The sequence below is a fragment of the Melopsittacus undulatus genome, chromosome 1, assembly GCF_012275295.1.
Source record: "Melopsittacus undulatus isolate bMelUnd1 chromosome 1, bMelUnd1.mat.Z, whole genome shotgun sequence".
In the NCBI taxonomy this organism is placed as follows: Eukaryota; Metazoa; Chordata; class Aves; order Psittaciformes; family Psittaculidae; genus Melopsittacus; species Melopsittacus undulatus.
In genome coordinates, this window is record NC_047527.1 from 153,797,919 (window position 1) to 153,818,374 (window position 20,456).

At 43.3% G+C, this 20,456-nt stretch overlaps 1 protein-coding gene across 1 annotated transcript in view; it reads left to right on the forward strand.

Moving 5' to 3' along the window:
- ARPP21 (cAMP regulated phosphoprotein 21) overlaps positions 1-20,456 on the forward strand; it is a 118,167-nt gene that overhangs the window by 55,795 nt on the left and 41,916 nt on the right. Inside the window, exons 10-14 of the mRNA XM_034066498.1 lie at positions 279-387; positions 8,631-8,668; positions 10,539-10,598; positions 12,483-12,712; positions 17,497-17,727. Coding sequence (XP_033922389.1) covers positions 279-387; positions 8,631-8,668; positions 10,539-10,598; positions 12,483-12,712; positions 17,497-17,727 — 668 coding nt within the window. The remainder of the gene's footprint in view (positions 1-278; positions 388-8,630; positions 8,669-10,538; positions 10,599-12,482; positions 12,713-17,496; positions 17,728-20,456) is intronic.

The window sequence follows — 20,456 nt, forward strand, 5'->3', positions numbered from 1 at the left end:
AGGAGAGTCTAAATATTTCAGTGACCCAGACTTTGGATTCCTGCTCCTTGCTCCACAACAACAACAAAAGCTATTTATAGCAATAACAGTTAGCAGCGATACAGCAGCCTCAGATACAGCAGCCTCAGACAGCGACAGGCAGCATCTCACCATGACCGCGACTGTTAACTGCTTTTGCACTGAATGCCTCTGTGAAAACAAAAGAGCACTGAGATATAAAGATCAAAGCGCAACCAAAAGACAGATCATTTTATTGCTATGTTTTACTTTGCTGGCAGACCAGAGCAAAGGTTTTCTGAACATTTAAAAGATGAAAAAGGTGAAGAATCCCAGAAGCGATTTATCTTGAAGCGAGATAACTCTAGTATTGATAAAGAAGACAATCAGGTTGGTTCTCGGTTCGAGAGTTGCTGAAATTTGTTGTTTTCGAAGGTGGGCTGACTGATGTTATTGTTGTTCTTTTGTTGTTGCTCTCCTCCTCCCCTGCTCCCTTCCTGCCTCCTTCGGCATCCATACCATGGGTAGCACCGAGCCCTGGCGTGGCCGCTTCAGCCGTGGCAGTGTGTGGGTTTGCATGGGTGGTTTGCTTGGCGCAGGATGTGCTGCATGCCAAAGGGATGGGGGAATGCCGGTGGCTCCGGGCTCTGTGGAAGGCTGTGTCAGTCGCGTTTCCCAATGTCTCGCCTAACTATGGCAGTTGTGCAGCTTCCTCCTTGTGTGGTACCCATGCAGAGATGGATTTCAGTAAGGACTGATGAGAAACTGATGTAGCCCAAAATAGGAGGAAATAACCTAAAATCAGAATCCCCCAAACAAACATGTGATGGTGAGGCCAGGTTCATTTAAAAACAACCAAACCCATCCTAAATTAAGCTTTGACCCCAAATCAATCAGTTTCACCTTATTAGTTCCCTCCCTCCTCCCGTTGCTCTCGCCACCTTTTACTGTCTGTGTAACTTACTTGCTTGTGCATGTACTGTGGCAGACGTTCCCTTCTGTGTTGCCTGTGCTATAACACAACCTTAGCTGAGGTGAGCACGACGAGTAGGGGAGTGCCAGGGCCATGAGTGTGTTTGTGCTGCCTGGAAAAGCAGGTGCTGTGCTGTTCCCATCCAGTGCAAGCTGCCTATGTGGGATATATTAACCAAAACAAGGGTTTCTTATGTGAATTGCTTTTATGAGGGAATTCTCACAGGTAAGAAGACAGCATCTGCTTTCTTTGCTTAGGTTGTGTTGGTGGAGGGAGCTGCCATTGAGTCTCTCATTGCCACGCTCCAGGTTTACAGCAAAGGACTGATGTTTTTACCTTTTTCCTGTATTTTTTCCTTTCCCCCATGACTTCCAGTGGTACAGAGCAGCCTCACCACTTGTGCTGCATCCGAGTTGCCTTTGGAAACAAACCCCAAGTGTTTTTAGGGCACGGTGAATATGGGCATCAGCCAAAGGAAAGCGGCATGACCTCTCTCGCAGGGAGCTGGGGTGCAGGGGGAGAAGGAGCAGTGTTGAAACCCAATTGCCAACCAAGTGTTTCTTGCTGAGGGTCCTTCTCTCCCACGGCACAGCCATTTCCTGAGAGGCACAGCCTTTTTGCCCTTCTTTTCCCATTGAGACTGAAGCTGAGGGTTCCTTGCTGTGCAGAAATGGTTGGAAGTGTTGTGCCGAATATCTGGGACTTCTCCTTGTTACACATAGGCTTTGGTGGGTTCTTGTAGGGTTTGCAGTTTAGCTCTTCCAGCCTAGTTTCCCCTCTTCCCTTCCTTGATCCTGCAGCTTGTGAGTGCTGCCTGTGCTCCTGCTCCTTGTAGCAGTAGGAGAGTTGAAGAATCTCAGTGGTCCAGAGTAAGGGCACTTTAGGCTTGGGATGAGAACACCCAGGTTTAGGATGGTGGGTCCACCAAAGCCATGCAGGAAGCCTTGTTTTGGGCCCCTGCTGTGTGGACTGGAAACCCTTGGGTGCCCATCCTGGCAGGGTGCTCCATGCAGGATATACAGCTATTGTTGCCATGCTTCGTTTGTTTGAGTGAACATTTATCATTCTCAGCTGACAGTTACTTAACAGCAGTTTCTAACAGCTCAACTTATATAATCCTCCTGGTTTTCTTTCTGCTCAGCAAAACAGAATTCTTCCATTTAGAGATGACAGACGAAGTAAATCAATTGAAGAGAGAGAAGAGGAGTATCAGAGAGTGAGGGAGAGAATATTTGCACAAGATGTGAGTAGTTGTTTTAATTGCCTCTTTAGTGCCATACCTTCGCCGGTAGTCAGACAGTCTTGCCCCCCTCCAACACCAACACTGCAGCAGGACCTGCCCTGTGGGGCTGGAGGAGACAGGGAAGGGAGATTGTCACAGAGGGTCTGAGAGGAGCTTGTGATGTGTGGAGCTTGGCTTCTGGACAAGGAGGTGAGGAGAGGTGCAGGGAGAAGGGTAGAGGAGAGATCAGGCCCAGCATGTTGTCTGGGGAGTGCCTATCCCATTTGATTGAATGTCCATGTTTGTGTGGCCCTAGGTTTCCTTCTGTTTTCCTTCCTGCAGACAAAGAGCAATGATTTAAATGGACACTCTCAATTAAGCAAAGCCATGTAAACTAAGGCCAGGTTGGCTGTTGGATAGGGCTCTTAACAACCTGCTCTAGTGGAAGGTGTCCCTGCCCACAGCAGGGGTTTGGAACTGGGTGAGCTTTAAGGTCCCTTCCAACCCAAACCAGTTTGGGATTCTATGATGTTTGTTTCAAGCTGGATCAGATTTCCTAAGTGTCCTTTTGCAGAGGCTCTGCATGGGTTGTTTCTTTGGACCTGTGCTGTAGCACTAAGAACAAAGATAAGCCAGAGGTTAAAGATAGAGTTGCATGGGGTTTTTATTTAGATGACCAGATAAGGTACTGTGTTTCTGCCATCAGAAAGAGTCACATTATTGATTGTATTTTGGAAGGAATACAGTGAAACAGGCATTGTAATTCCTGCCTTTACCAAACAAATCAGAACTTGCACAAGAAGCTATATTGAGGAATACATATATAGAGAGGAAAACATTTAAATGTGAAACATCTGTGAGCGATACCTCCTGTTCCTGAAGAAGGAAGAAACCCATAGTTTGCTGTAATATTGTAATGATGGGGTCCTGAAAGGGAAAAATTGTCAGCATTTTACTGTTTTATTTCACGTCTCAGTGGGAGCTCTGATTTAAACCCTGTTAAAACTGTTCCTGAAAATCATATTTGGCAGTGTCCATTTAAATTAAAGCTGTTCGTATGTTGCAGGTCTAATAGTATTGGGTTAGATATCCTTTTCTTTTGCTCTGGTTTTGGAGTTGCACGTGTCCAAGTTCTCTAGCAGAATGCATTGTATAGTGTTAAGGTGTGCGTTGTCTGACTTGCGATAAGTAATTTTGCTGTTTAATAAGTAGCTTGCCCCTTCAGAATGGTTTTAGCCTCATTTTTCCTTCCTTGGCTGAGACAATTCCAGTAAAAGCAGAGACTCTTCAGTTTGTGTTATACTTTCAGCATGGGGCTCTGATGTAAATACTATCATAGTATATATGGTAGGGTTACTGGGTAGTTCAAGGGCTATAAAAGCCTTTTTGTGGTAAGCTAGAAACAGCAACCTTCCTGTAGGAAGCAGGTTGCAAAGGAGCTTGTGCAAACCCAAGAAACCTTTGGGTTTTAAAGCAGACTTCAGATGAGGCAAAATGTTGTTTACCAGATGGACAGTTGTTGCCCATCCAACGTAGGTTCTCTCATAAGCAGCAGCTAGACATGCCAGGCTGGGCAATGGAGGTGGCTAGAACAGTCTGAAACTCGCTCCACAATGTGAGTGCTGCTGGGTTTATCTTTAGATACTTGAGTTTTAAAGATAGGCAAACAGCATTTTCATTGTCCACAGCAGGAGGTGGTTTTGGTCCATTGGGTTGATATCTCTTGAGTGGCAAGACCTAAGTAACAGTGTGGTTTGTGGCAAGCATTTCAAACGCACTGGGAGTGAGCACTTCTAAAGACCAGCACTGTTAGGTATCTCTCCCTCTCTCTCTCATACCCACTCATTGAGCTCTCTCTCTGCTATTGCAGGTGTCAGTGAGCATTATAGGACGATGAATTTCAGCAAGTTTCAGGAATAATATAAGGAACATATGTCTCAGCTGAGCTGTTTTGAGTGGAGCACTCCCAGATAATGCTGTGTTCTTTAGGAGGATGACAGTGGTTGTGGTGGTGGCTTTGTCAGCTTTAGGAAAGAGAGCAGTGGCTTCCTATTATAGGTCTCCACTTACTGCATGTAAGGCTTTTTATAGTTTTAAGCCCCTCTGCAATAATTAATCATTCCTGTTCTGCCCAGGTTTCTCTGAGGTAGGGTACCTAAGCTTTGTCATCCTGCAAATTATATATGTAGGAAGAGAGGCAAAGAGGGATTAATCATGTGGCATTTTCATTATCTCTGTACTGTTTACACTGCCGTAGTCAAGCCTGTACCAGTGCCTTGCTTATGAACCTTAGCAAATGGATTATAGACATTTCACTTCTAATTAGAGGATGCATGCAGAGAGCTTGCATGAGAGGTCTCCAAAGGGTAGCCCCCAAGGTCAAGAATACTGCTGTAACGTGTTGCACGTAGCACCCCCTCTCTAAACGTGTTCAAGATACCCAAAACTCCTTGGATTAACCTATTCAGCCCCAGAGTCAGATTGAGGAAGAGGCAGTCTGCTTATGGCAACGAAACCTTCTGTGCATGGTTCAAGTGCTATGAGAAATGTCTTAGCCTGGACCCCACATCCCAGCCAACAGAAGGCTTGCTTGTCCTGCCTTGGAGTTTGCAGTGCATCAGATACCTTCCTTTCCCAGTGGTGAGGTTTTAACAGAATAAATATGTTCATAAATAATGCCATCCTTATGATAGTCCTTATGATGATTAGTCTGATATTAGTTTAAATTACACTTCCTGGCAAGCTTTCCATCTGCTGTGTTGGCTATCATAAATACTGATATGGGGAGCTGGAGGTTTTAATGACTCCTGTAGTCATAACAAGCGGCAGGGATTGAGGAGCATGTTAATGGGATATCTTAGTAAAAGAATTGGTGAAGAAGTAAGTAGTTAATAAATGTGATCCTTCCAGCTCACTGAAATAAGAACTACAACATGCACCTCCAACTTTTCAGGCCACTAATAGTAAAGCAGCACTGCATGAGCTCTGTTATGCTCCAAGCTGTTTTCAAGGGTTTCTTTATTATATTGCAAAGCCTACAACCTTCCTTCTGAAAACATGATTTTTATTGGAAACTGCATTTTACAACAGTTCATGAATTTTACAACTAAGTGCACTGGAACAAAGGACCTGGAGTACCTGGGTCTTGCAAAGGAGGAGCTTCTTCTGAACTGCTTTAGTTGCTTTGACCAGGTTGAGAAGTCCAAGAAAGACAAAGATCAGTCTAAAAGAGTAAAAGGTAGATGTTCTTTCCCTATCTGATAAGTCAAGTTGTAGATATAACTGATAATCCCAAATGCGTGTGTAAATGATACACTGCGTTTGGCTTTTAAGCAAGCAGAAAATTGATTCTGAAGACTAGCAATTGGATTACGTGGGGGAAATGTCATTCTTCAAGGTTAACACAGTGTTATGAGCCAGGATCACATAAGGACCATCCACTGTTCTATTCTATAGTCATCATTGTGTATTCACTGAAAAATGACCATGTTTTATGACTTACACAAATGCTGGAATTGCTCATGGCACACGTGGGATGTGTTTAAGGAAATACACCATGCTTTTTCCTTTTCCTTATTAAATGTAATGGCTTGTTTTGACTAAGGAATGTATTCCAAAGAGCCAGATACTTAGGATAAAAAACAATCATGATTCCTCTACTTAAGAAACCACAGAGGATCTTTATCATGCTCTGATTAAAGAGCTTCAAGAAAGAAGTATTTGAAAACATGGCTTCAGCCTTTCCTATCCTTCTAGTAGGAAAAGGTTAGGAAGAAGAAGGTTTAAAATGAACAGAAACAGAACAAAGATGCGCCTTGTGTTGGGTACCAGAAACCTACAGGTACTAAAACCCCCTCACTACTGTACAGAGCCTTTGCTTGTGGTGGCAGAGCAAGCAACAAGCATTAATTGGAAGCCTGAGATCCATCACATCTTAACTGATGTGAAAATGATTACCTGATGGTATCCAGAGCAGGATATTGCTGCATGTTAATAGTTATCTATGTTGGTTAATGTAATTAGAACTAAGAGCAGCAACCCCCAGTATACCTAATGCACTGGCAGAGCTGAGTGTGTTTTCCAGTGGAGACTTTAAAAGGTTTTGGGAATCTGGAAGAGTGGAATACTCATCTTGTAAATGACAGTCATCAGTAATAGAAACCTTGCCCACAGAGGTCTTCAGGGAGCTGAATTTGTAGGTAATCTTACAAAACTCTGTTCCTTTTGTAGGTTTGTTTTCAGTGTCTTTGAGGATGTAAGAGCCAAATGTTACAAGTATGTTTTTGACTCCAGCTCTCATGGTTACTCTGCTGGCTGCTTAAGCTTTCCTGGTGCTTTAAATTGAGCACTGTTGATGCTATAGATCAGGAAAGCAAGTCCTGACCTTGTAGTAACTCAGTTGCTACCCAGAGCTGCTTAGCCACCTGATTTTTAACAGTAAGAATAATATAAAGTGCCTGTCTTCTCTGCCTCACACCTGTACAGACATAGAGTTTCCAGGGATGTTGTGGCCCTGTGCCATCAGCATTAGTCAGGAAGACAAATGGAGTTATTATGGACACTGTCTTTAAGGCTGTAATGCAGTTGATAGCAATTCCCATTGAGATACTGAAAAGCAAGCAGACTTCTCCACCTGCTTGATTCAAGTATAAATCCTAGATATTAATCCTGCTGATGTCCCAATCCCTATAAAACCTTCCAGGCAGGTGCATGGCCCTTTGCTTTTGTGCCTTTGTGGGAACACAGACCAGTACTCTGGTCTATTGATAGATGACTTGCTTGTTCTTGAAGAGAAGCTATAGTGCTGCTTTGGAAATGTGACAACTGTGAAGTCAATGCACAAATGTCCATCATGAACCTCAAAGTGAAGGCAGCCCCATAGTTGAGGCTGTAGAAGCCTATGGGGTGATTTTGCTATGCTCATAGCTATGTTAAGTGTGCTGAAATCTGCACAGCCACCTTTGTGAGTAAGGTACATAAAAAGAGAGAAGAGGCAGTGTCATAGTAATACAAAGGATGCCAGTGGGTTTAGAGGGAAGAGTTTGTGTCTCCTCTCAGACTGGGGTGACACTCTAGGTCTGCTGTTGATGGTGGGAATTAGGTCCCTGGCAATGAAGAACTTGTTCCTGACATCCTAAGGCTTTGTGCTAAGGAGGGATGCACTTGCCACAGATGCTACCCAGAGCCTTGTGTGTTTAATAGGGCTGCAGGGTGGGAGCTCAGTTGGGAAGCCCACTGAGCTGTAAGATGTTCCCTGGTGAGGATGCTGGACAGGAGAATTACAGCTTTAATGAGAAACCACATTTCCTTCTCAGGGCTAAATTCTGTCCTTGTATGAAGAGATGGGATGGCACTGGCTGTAGTGCCAAGGGGAAACTTTGCCCATGCATCTGCTGGGCACTGGGAATGAGCTTCTGGTGTTGGCCAGCACTGAGTAGGTCATTAGCTCACCCTTTCTGAAGCATTCCTAATCCTTGCATATCCCACAGCATTAAAATCTGACACAGCTAATGATGGCATTGTATTATGCTTCGAGCTGAGTCCTGCTGTTACACAAGTAATGGGCATGATCTCTGGTGCCCTCCTCCCTTTTGTTTAAAATCAGTGCAAGTACTGATTGTTCTTTCTTCTCTCCATCATGGAGATATAATCCAGTGACAGCTACGAGGCACTTTGTGTAGTGAACATGAAATAGGAGGGAAATGAAACAATCAAAGAGGGAGAATTATTCATGGGAAATTGAGCACAGCTTCATTTCTCTAAATAAAAGATCAAGTCATGCTCAAAGCGTTATGCAGTTGCCCATAGGGTTTATTTCTTCTGAGCCCTTCACCTTTCACAGGATCTAAGTCCTCCAGCAGAGAACTTTTGACATAGGATATTATGGATGTTAATATTATTATTAACATGATTACCATCATTTTGTATCTCAATGTGGGTACGACTGTTTCCAGCTGTAACATGTGAAATCCCCCAGTGTTTTCAGTACTGCAGTATCTTCTCCCTTTGAAGAGCTTTGTCACTTCTGCATGCTTTCCTCCTGTTTGTCCTCCCTACCTGCAGCTCTGTGCTATTCTGCATCTCCTTTTGAGGTGGTAGGGCAGACCACTGGAGCCTCGTTACATAGGAAAAGCCTTTTCCCCCTTGAATTGCCAGTATTTCACACATCCCACCTTCTTCTGATCTCAGGACTGAGCAGTTTCAGTTTGTTCCCAAACTGAGACCCCTCCTTGGCAATGTGTTGTAATGCATGGAATTGATTTTATTGGCCTGACCTTATTCTTGACCTTCCCCCCCAACCCCTTGTCTTCTGCAAATGATGCATGATTTGCCATCCCCTTAAGCCTGAACAGGGGAGATAATTCTAAGCTCAAGGAAGGAATTGGGACAGCAGAGCATATCTAGAACGTCTGATACAATGCCTTTTTTATTTTTCAGTCAGTTTGCTCCCAGGAAAACCTTTTTGTGGAAAACAGGTAAAAAAATAGCTTTTTTTATGTTAAACTTAGCTGTTTCTTCTATTATTTTCTCTCTCTCTAGTTCTAGACTTGTTTGTCTTAATGTGAAGACTAAGCATATTTGTAGTCCATATTATCTGCAGTGATTTTGTGCTTTAAGAGGGGGAGGGAAAGAGATTGCCTTGCAGATTGTATCTGAGCAGATAAGGAGTTACTACTGCTTGCCCAAGATGGGGTGTTTGGGTTTAAGAAGCAGATTGTGGGAGGGATGGGGAACCCACCTAAGGTTTCATCTCCAATGACCACTGTGTCTCTGGAGTGCTTTTAGCATTTAACCTACTGATCTGATGGTTTAGAAAGCCTGGCTGATGGTGGGTATGAACCATCACGCTTGTGTTTCTGCTGTTTAACCTGTTCTCCAGTGGGGCTGAGCAGCAGCACTGATTTCATGGGGTGCTTGTGAACATTGCCAAATGCCCCAGACCTGCTTTCCTGCTGCATTGTAGTAATTATGTAGTAATGAAATGCTGACACCTGACACGCAGTTGCTTTGCATGACTGGTTCGTAATAAATCCACTTAAAGGGAAGAAGAAACTGTCTTAAGATCCACAAAATGTGAAGTACTGGGTCCATAGAAGCCATAAATTAGCTTAACTGCATTGAAAAGCTTGGAAATTGTGCACCTTTATGGCAAGTAAGGATTTTAACCAAAACACTGGGATTTTCACTGGTGTTTGAGCAGTGCTAGCCCAGGTCTGCCCTATACCGGTTTTAGAACTGTTTAGCATCCCCTTGCAGAAAGGGAAGTTATCTTTTATGGTATTTCTATCTCTATCCATCCTTATATCTGTCAAATGCATTTATGGGTGAGGCTGTTGTCCCAGAAATGACTCCACAATAATGGTATAAACCAGCTTTTTATGGACATATGTTTTATGAAAACTTCAACAAAGGAAACCAAAACCCAAAAGATGCTCCCATAAACCTCCTTTTCCCTCTCTGGATAGACTGGGACAGGAAGCGTGCTGTAGTTATTCACATTCCCATGTCAGTATGGAAAGTGCTCGGATACTGCCCTGCTGAGGGTAAGGTGGGGACCTTCATGGGGTGAACCCGGAACTTCCTAGCCAGCCCTCCACTGGTTTATGCATTCCATCCCACACCTGCCTGCAGGAGAATGTAGCCAGTCCTGCTGTTTGCACATAGTTCCTTTTGCTCGAGGTGCCTTCCTGGGGTGAGGATGCATACCCAGTGGAGACCAGTGAAAGGCCAGGTTGGACACTGGGCTGCTGTTACTGCCTGCACTCTCGTTGTCAAGAGGGAGGCTTCAGCTGCCTTCCTCAGAACACTGTTTTTCTTGCTGCATCCTTACAGCCTTTGGCCAGGTGAAGCACTTACACGTGTACTTAGCTCCGTGCACGTGAGCACTCTTGCTGACTTGCTGTGTTGGAAGCTGGGTATGTGTTTAAGTGCTTTGCCTTTCTTTTTCATCAGAGAACCTGAGCATCTCTCTGAGCTGCAGAGGTTTCCAAGTGACTTAGCAAGTGCTTAAGATGATAAATGCATCATTTTGCTGGTTTGCATTTTTCTATGTTCTTATTGGGTGATAGTTATATGAATTATCATTTGGATGTAGATGTATGGTTTCTTGGCTTCTGAGCATTACGTTGCCCAGTAACAGGATATGTTAAATGGCCTTCAGCCTGCCTGGTGACATGTCTGTGTTCAGTTGACTGTGCACGCTTACGGGGCGTGCAGTTTTAGCCTTGGTTGTTTAAACTATGAATGCAAGTTGGAAGATGATGCTAGAAATGAAATATAGCTTTACAGATAAGATACATTTGAATTGCCATGTCTGTTACCATAATCTTTCTTTTCGTTTTTCAGTAGGCTGTTGGAAGACAATAGCATATGCAATGATACCCATAAGAAAAGACAGCTTTTTAGGTTTGTATGGCTTTATTTAATATGCAATTCCCAATAACTCTCACTCGTGGGTCTGTATCCTCGCTGATGGAGGCTCTGACACATGGGGGTATGTCAGTTTGCTGGATGGAAAGAAGAATGGACAACAGAGTTCTGACCCTGCTCATCCCACACTCTGTGAATGGGGCTCTCACAACGAGACCCTTCCCTTGGATTCTACAGGCCTTTGGCTCTGGAGCCATATGGGATTTTCAGCTGCTTGGCTGCTGCAGTCTGGGGGTGACTGTTAACTGGTGGAAGCTCATTTTGCTCTAGTATATCCAACAGGCACGTTTCACAGACCAGTGCCCAGACTGACCTTGCTTCCTTTCATTGGTTTATTAGAAGCTGAAATAAAAGCAAGAAGTTCCCTTCTCTAAAGCAGCAGTGTTTTGAAACGCTTTCTCTGTGAACTTTGTACTCCAAACTCAATCCCTTCTGCCCAGAGAACATTCAGACGTGTCCTGTATCCCAAATTGTGTCCCAAGCCACAGGGCATTAGCAGGAGTCAGTCCATGTTTTCATGGAGAACTCATGCTGGCCACAGATAGTAGGCAGAAAAACTCTTCTCCATGCTTTTTTGGGCTAGCCTTGATGATCTGAGAGTCTTGGCTTGAGCAGGCCAGGATTAAGGAGCCATCTTATTATCTTAATAACCAATATCTGTTTGGGTCTGGGGGACAAAAAGGAATTTTGTGTAACCCCCAACCACTGACAGCCGGGATACAGAAGCATTCTGTTTGTCTTTTCCATTAGGATCTAAGGGCATTGTTAATTTCTAAGCACAGGAAGGACAGAGTCTGGAAATAATATACTTTGGTTTGGGATTTTTTTTATTATTATTTATTTTCCAGTGAAATCTTGGGGCAATTTATTTAAAAAATAGTTTTCTTATTTTTTTTATTGCTGCTTTTGTGCTGTTTCTCTTCCCCACCATCTGGGTCTAGCAAAGGTCACAGGTTAATACTGCCCATCACATCTGTGACAGGCTCTGGTCACAGGCAAGGAGCGCACCAGCCTGATCCCGTCTCTGATACGCTGCTCCTTCGTGTACCAAGTGACAGAGCTTGGCAGGGTCTCCAGTCTTCTAAAAGCCATCCTAAAGCCAGTCTTATTAACATCACTTGGGCTAACGGTGGTGGAGCACTAAGCCATGGTAGGCATATTGGTTTCATCTCAGTGGCACATTGCAAGCAGTTCACCTCCATGTTCTACTCACAGTTTACTGTGCTGTTACTCACAGTACACTGGCTGTACAAGGACAGACAGTCTCCACCCAGAGATCTTTGCTATTGCTGTATGCAGAGGAACAAAAGGCAGAAAACCCATCCAACTGTGGTGGATATCTGAGTAGAGCATTAGCACAGGCAAGTTTGGGGTCACACTGGGAAGACATGGTTAGGGGAAGGCTTTGGATACCTTTACAGAGCAGATGATGAGTGTGATAGGTATGACACCAGGTGTGATAGAAACAAGGGGGATGGATATGAAGACAAAGGGTAGAGGGCAGGTGAAGTTAGTGAGGAAAATATAGCAACAGCAAAGGGAGAAACAGTGAGAGGGTTGCTAAGGGAAGAGACTGGCCAACAGGCAGCAGAGATGCTGCATCGGCCCCATGCAGTGGAGTCCTCTTAGGATGTACATAAAGGGGAAGCAGTGGTAAGTGCTGTGCATATAAAAGGGTATAGTAGTGTTCACTTGCTGAAGCCAGATGGGTCCAGGAGTCAGATGCCCTATTTCAGGCATGCTTTTGTTAATGCAGTTTATTTCCTTTCTTTCTTAGTCTCACTGCATGGTACCCAAGGATACACTTTGCCTTGATAGTGTTTTATTGGTGTATAAACCTTTGTTTCCTGGTGTCTGTAGGGGTAACAGGGACAGCATGGGGAAGACATCTGGCAGCCGACAGAGCAGTACAGAGACCGAACTGAAATGGGCAGACCACCAGAGACCGTGGAGCAGCACAGACTCGGACAGCTCCAATCGGAACTTGAAGCCAGCCATAACCAAGACAGCCAGTTTTGGTGGGATAACCGTCCTGACGAGAGGAGATAGCTCATCAAGTAACAGAAGTACCGGCAAACTGTCTAAAACAGGTAGCTAGTACTGTATTGGGTTCACAGCGCTGCTTGTTGTGCGGTGATGAATGGTTGTACTGCTGCTTGCTTGAGTGTGGTGTAGCACAGAATGGTTTGGGTTGGAATGGACCTTCAGAGATCATCGAGTCCAATCACCATTGTTTGACTAGATGGTGGATTACCTGAATAGTTGCATTCCCTGTGCCTAGCGGATGTGTATGTCTGTATGTCCATCTATGTGTGCAGCTACCTGGATACCTGATGTTGAGATTCCAGGCACCAAGAAGAAAACTGGTGCTTGAGGTTTGCAAATCATCAATGTGTTAGGCTTTTCCTAGAGCAGAGTACGTGTGTGTCTGTCTGATCACTCTCTTCGCTTGTAGCCTGAAAAGGTGGCACTCCTTTCAGACAAAGCACAGATTTAATAACCTGTTTAGTAAGCTTTTTGAATCATGTGGAATTAAATGTCATGTATCTGATGAGAAATCCAAGGACATTTTGTTGTCATTGCTAAAATTCAGACCAGCTGGATCTTAGAGTACAGCCTCTCCCTTGTTGTTGGTGGATGAGGCAGTGTGCTATGATGCGAGCAGGCAGCAGTACTGAGACCCTTCATCTCTCCATTTTCTTGTCTAGCTCCCATTAAATGAAAGCACCATTTAAAGAGACTGGGAACGTGGTGGGAATTCTGCCTTTATTTGCATTAACTTCATGGGTACATTAATATAGGAGTGAGTCACAGGGCTTAGATCAAAGTAACTTCAAGCCATGCCATTAAGCTACTCCATTATATTTATGTGTAGAAGTGCATAATAAATAATGAGCCCATCAGATGGTTCCATCAGTTTGGTTCATTTGATACATATAGTACAGGACAAGTGGTAATCAATACTTAGCACTTAGTGCTTTTGCAGCTTGAGAGTGTTTTATGGACAGTATTTCATTTAAACCCAGTTTATCAGATGTGAGTTGGTCAGATTTCACTCCTGTTCCCAAAACTATACAGTAGCTTTTGCCTTGATTCAGGATGCTGTGGAAGGGATGCTCTATTTTTCAGGATAAATCGATAAAGCTTTTTACTTGGCAGCTACATTCTGGACCTCTGTATCTTGAATGTAGTTTAAAATGTTATAGAATCATTTAGGTCGGATGGGTGAATGAATCTCTTAACTCAATGGGACATCCCAGGTTAGCCAGCACTGCTGATAAATGATGGAAAGTGGTTTGGTGAGCACTTCCACCAGCTCCTTTAGCACCCTTGGATGGATTGCATCCAGCCCTATAGACCTTTGTGTGTCTAAGTGGTACAGGAGGTTGCTGACCTTCTCCTCTTAAATAATAGGGGCTTCATTCAGTCAACCTGTCCATCAGCCTGAGGAAAGTCATAGGAAATAATACCTTTCTCTCTAAAATCTTATTGAATGGCATTAAAGCAGAAAAGAATGACCATTAAAAAATAATGGGGAAATGTATCTTGATAATAAAGCATTCTCCCTTTACTAACAAACACTGAGTGCATTCAGAGCTGTCAGAGCCCCCACATGCTGTTTGCATATGTTTTCTAAGGTACATTAGGTACCAAGCGATACTTCAGGGTGCATGTTTTGCATTCAGTCTTCATTACTCTGTATTCTGGTCATGGGCAGCCCTGGATGTCCCCAGGCTCACTGCACATTTACAGCTTGATTTAGAGTATCTTGTTTATGTTCTGGTGTTTGTACTATAGCGACTGAAACGGGGTTGCAGAGGTGTAGCCACAAATGTTAGTTGTGCTGCCCCAGTAGTGTGGCAGAACCTGGTAGGCACCAATTCTGTCCTTGTTCTCCTTTGCAGAAGGTATTAGTCTGATCTCTGAAGGGCTTTGTGATTCACAGCAGTAAATTTAACCCATTTTCATGTTGCATATCGTATGTATGAAATCAATCTGAAGTCATGAGTAGGTCAAAATGTTCTTCACTGGCTGAATGATGGAGAATGTGAACATTTTAAATGTGAATGTTATTCTGCATATGTGACAGTCATCCAGAAGCATTGACAAACATCCTTCTTGAGCATGGGAGTATTAAACCTTTCAGGCTTCTCACTGATGGTGCACATCTGCCTTAGAGTATATCCAGTGATGCAGTATCAGCATTAGAGTCCATTTTTATTATTTTGACCAAAACTAAATGCTCTGCCCTTAACCTTAATGTCTGCTAAATCAGTAATTGATGGCACATAGCAGACAAACAGAAACTGAGGCACAAAAAGATGTTAGCCTCCCCTTAGGCGAAGATGGATCACAGAACATGCTGTTTCCCGCAGTAGAGTGCAGTAGTGTCAATTAGTCTTAGATGTTAATTGCATCCAGCTGCATGGGAATTAGAGCTTAGCAAAGGAATTATGTTATTTCATTCTTTTAAACTTCACAAATGTGGCTGTTTGAAACCCATTACATGGTTATCTTACTGGTTCTGGTGGTTGCTTTCCTGCACCTGGTGATGGTTTAGAAAGCCTTATTCCACTGCAAATCACAGACTATATAGTGCAAATAAAGTCATCTTTGTTCCTCTGAAGCTTAGTAGATATACAGAGATGTTTTGAGCCATAATTCAATATTGAGTGGAGTGTTAATAATTTAACAAATTGCAATCAGATTACATACACTACAACTTGGGACGTGATTAAAAACCTTGGTTAATTTAGACTTGCAGTAATATAGTAGGCTTTCCAGGGTTGACTAAGCATGTTGAGGGGCAAGTGAAATAGGTGTCCCTGTAGGCATAAAGAATGTACTTCTTCAGTCTCTAACACACCCGTAAAGAGAAAGTCTAGCTCATCAACTACCATGTTACTGTCACTGACACATAACAACAGGTTTTAACACACATTATTGGGAAGGAAGACATGATGTATTTCAAATAAATATCCTCTGAGTATCTACATATCTGTTTAATTGTTGGAAGACTCAAAAGATGTAACTACTGCATCTTTAGCTTCTCTTAATGCGTTTTCCATTCAGTGGAATGCACACGTGTCGGAGTTGATGTCTTTCCTCCCCATTTACCAAAAGCAGTCTGCACTGGGGTATTAGCTGTGTTGATAAAGATCTGTAGGGATCATTAACTTCCTTGGAGGGACTCCAAGTAATTGGACCCCCATTCTAATCTCTCCTGTTAGATGTTCATTGCCACTCCTGTTGGGAAAGGACCATTATATGCAGGCATTGCAATATAGTAACCCTTTTAGCATTAGCCCGATGGATCTTGTGAGTCAGAGAAACTCTAGGAATGTTGATGTATGGGCAGTAAAGCCCAAGGCAACTGCTTCCAGTCATACTCTGCACACCAACTGACTGTACTGAAGCATCAATCCTATTCTTAGCAGTGCAACTTGCAGAGAGGTGATTGTATTCACGTGAGCAGGTACCCTTATCCTAAAAACCAAGTACATTGTAATGCACAGAAATGCAAGTGCTTTACAAAGGTAGTAAATAAATATTCCCAAGCCAAGAAGCTGTATCTAAGACAAGAGTTATTTCCAGAAGTGGTCAGTGCTCTACTGTTCCTGAAATTGACTGTCTGGACCAAGTAGTGGGTAGATTTTGAGAGTCCAGTTGATAAGAAAGGGAATACCTCAGGCATGGAAGGTGGGATGAGCAGAGTCATCAGATACTGAATGCTGTCCCAAAGCAAATAGAGCAAGATATGGCACATCACTCACTGGCACTCAGGTTATTGGGAAGTTAATGGTACCTCTGTGCTCTTCCCTCCAAGAACCCTCTCAACTATTAAGTGCTTGTGGTGATTTTTCTGTCTCTTTTATCACTCTTTTTGAACTCCTGTATCTCTCAATACGTTAGAGCAATGGAAAGTGATGAAAATACAAAGGTTATTATTGTGTCAACTGTGAAGCAGCAAGAAAATTATAGAAGAATCTAGAAGTAACCATCATTACACACTGGAAAAGAAGAGGTTGGGTTGTGCAATGGGGGCAAAAATCTCATTTAGGCCAAGTTCCTTTCAGAAGTCTTTAGCAAGGCATCTCTTTATGTGAATTTGGGGGGTTATAACTGGATGATCTTAAGGTCCTTTCCAACCCTAACTCTTCTATGGTTCTATGAAATAAGTTGTGGTGGGAAAAAAATGGAAATAGTATTTGCTGTTTGAAGTAATGCATCTCCCCATCCTTGCAGGCAGGAATGTGTTTTAGCACATTTCATTCATCTTGATTGATCTGTTTTAATAGGCTAGGTGCTGAAACACCCCAAGTGTCGAAAGTGTTGGGTAGGTTTAAGTTAATATACATATGGCACAGCTACTGTGCTACTTGTCTGACAATTGCTGTTGCTGGGTTGGGGGTTTGCTTTGTTTGTCTTTACAGAAAATGTCCCATTTGCTCTTGTGTAGGTTTTTTCATTGTTGTTTTTTTCATTCACAAACAACATGTTTAGTTTCTATACCTTTAGATAGTGTTTTTATACCTTTTACATAGACCTTATATAAATAGACCTTTTATATTTATAGTTTTTATACCTTTTTATACCTTATGAACCAATATTGCTGAATGATAAATACGTGCTGAGTGCTTTGTGTTCTGTTTGATAAAGCTCTTTATTGGCTATGGGGAAGTGGTTGTTGGAGGACGGTGGTCATTTGAACTGTAGAAATGCCACTGGATGCTCAGCAGGGAGTGAGAACCCCACTCCTGCCTGCTGGGCATGGACCAGTGCTTGCCTTTGCAGCCAATGAGGGCTGTCCTTATGTCTGATGGGGACTGAGGTCCCTTGTAACCCCTGTGCTGTGTTTGTGTCTCTCTGTTAGGCTCAGAGTCTTCCAGCAGCGCTGGCTCCTCAGGGTCACTGTCACGGTTACATCAGCCTCTCCAAAGTGCATCTCTCGTCCCCGGGGTGACAGCCAGCTCTTCAGGCAGCGTGTCCTACCCTGAGAATGGGATGAGTGGCCAGGTGGCCCCCAGTAACACCAGCTATATCATCCTTCCACTTGAAGCTGCAGGGATACCGCCTGGCAGCATCCTTCTGAACCCGCACACAGGTCAGTACAATGCTTTCCTGCCTGGTGCTGCCCTTCAGCACCAGTGTAATGTGGGGAGTTGACACATTTCTTGTTTCTGGAGCTGTTTTCCTTGAGACACTTGATGAGGAAGCACATACACATGGAAGTGACATTTGGCAGGGTGTTTTCTCAAATCCACAGGCAAAGCTGGGTTGGATTTGTGAGGCTGTTGTGGCATGGCAAGTAGGAAGTGATACAAAACACACTTGTGCAGTTCCAGAGAGGATATTAATCTTGTAAAGTCCTAGTACTCCTTGGCTGTGAATCCTCTGAGATCCTATTGATTTCAATGAAAACAAATACATTTCCATACCAAGCAGGCTGAGATACATGCAACTGAAATGCAATGTCAAAGTCTTATACATTGTGCTTGACAGCAGAATTTCAAAAGGCTTAAAGGCTGCATCTGAATTAGCACATCAGAGTTAATTTTGTTGTGAGCTCTGTGATTAACCATTGTATTGAAACTGGAGATTTTCTGCTGAAGGAAAGTTGTAACCTCTGCAGTTCCTGGTAGTTAGCATCATTGTGGCACACAAGTGAGGCACTTGGAGTCAGCCAGCACTGTGGATGCTTCAGACACTATTCTGCTTGGAGTGCTTGATGGAAGATAAAGGCAATTTGGTACCTCCTCAGTCCAGATGAAGTCCAGGTCACATTCTGCTATTACTCCCCACAGTGTTGTGCTCTGCAAGATTACAAAGGTTCAGGGATGGTTCTGCAGTGATTTGGGTTATTTCAGTGACTATGATTAGCTGTGCTGTCAACCTTAGCTGAGTTATGCCAGGTTTAGAATAACAAAGCCTACAGTGAAGTATGTGTTCTGTTATACTGGGAGCTGAGGCTGAACTCCAAGCTAGTTTTTCCAAGTCTTTAATGGAGCATTCAGGAGATTTTGATGTGGAAATCTTTGTTTCTAACCAGTATTTTATGTCTCTCATGCCCCTGTGGTCCAATGTTTTGGTGCAAATACATAAAGCAGACGCCAAAAATACTGAATTCTGACCAAAAAGAAAAGTCAAGAAAAACTGAAAATTGCAGCATTTGAGGAAAATATAGCTTTGACAATCTATTAAAGCAAGCTCTCCTCACACAGTTAGAGACAGTAGTATCTGGGGCTGATCCATATACATCAGCTTACATAAGATCAGGCATTAGTTGTTGTTTGCTTAGATTCCAATGTGGTACATTCTTTCCAGAGAGGTGACTTAACTTGCACAAATTAGTGCTTTTCTAAAGCCTTTACTACTTAAGTGTGCTTCTGTCAAGCTACTATAGTATTGACATGAGAGCATAAATGGGGATTTGGGGCATTTCTTAAACACTCAGGGGAAAGGACAGAGTAGGAGATGGGCTTAACACAAAACCCATCATTCCTGTTGGTTTGGAAGTTGACAGTTCTGTCTGTAACACTGGAATTCCTTGGTCAATACAGAAGATGGCATTCTGCGTGCTATGTGGTCCCCTTCCACACAGAAGTCATCCATAATTCAGGTGATAGAACCATTGTCTGCAGAGGCATCATGGGGAGATCCATGGGCATTAGTATGTGTAACATTCAGGCAGCAATTGGGTTTTGTCTAAACAGAATTTAGTGTTTCTTTCAGACTGTTTTGTTTCTGTAGCTCCCTTGTAAATACATATGTGTATATACATGGTAAAGACAACGGAGGGAGCAGTTCTGTAATTGGAATTGTTGTCTCAGATGTATAGCTTCACGCTGCTACCTGTGCTGGAAGTCAGGGTGTACTGCAGTGTGTGCTGTGTTTTCAACATGCAGCAAAATCCATGCTGCAGATTTGCCACTCTTTGGGCTCAGAATCTTTGCATCTTATTAGGGTAACGCTACAAAAGAAGCTCCATAGGGAGGAGGCTTAGATTACTGGATGCTGTGCTCAACTATCAAAGTGATGGATGCTGTCAAAAACATAGCTGAAGAGAAGACAGTTTAAAGAAAGGGAAAGGAGCTTTGTTTCCTGTAATGAATAGATTTTCTTTCCCTATGTAACACCATTCTTTAGCTCTTTCTTCTCTTCTTGCAGAGTGGCTACTTCCAATCTTTTCCTCTCTTTTGATCATAATGCCATGTCCTTTAAAGATCCTTGCTTCCTTTCACACTGCATAGTCACTGACTCTGCAAGCCCCTAATGGCATCCACAGATGCTGTCAGTATGTCCCTGCTGTGGTTATACCTCTCAGCTCCTCCTCAGGTAGTGGCAATCCATACTTTCTTTTTCATGTCTACAGGTTCCTTTGTTTCCTCTCTTCTGCTTTACCCTTCTCCTTCCCCAGATGAAGGTACTTTTTGCTTGCTTTGGGAAAGCACCATTTACATTTCATTCTTACTCCTTTAAAAGACATCACAATCTGTATCCTTCTCTCTGACTGACTTCCCCAGTCTCCTAAAGTACTTCTAGAGCCTGAGACTCCCAAATGTAGGGAGCCTATGCCATTGCCACCCAGTGCGTTCACAGCAAGGAGCAGGAAATCAGCTAGTGGACAGAACTGCCCTGTGCTTTGCTTCCATTCACTCTAATGATAACCTTTCTCAGCGTGGGATGAGCCCAGTATAATAAGACTTCATCCTGAAGGTCCTGATGCTCTAGAGAGAGAGCAGGGTTTCTTTAGACAGTGTTGTCATATGTCCTGACCTAGCTTAATAGGAGAGAGGAACCAAAAGGCTGAGGAGTACCTGGAACAGGTAGAGA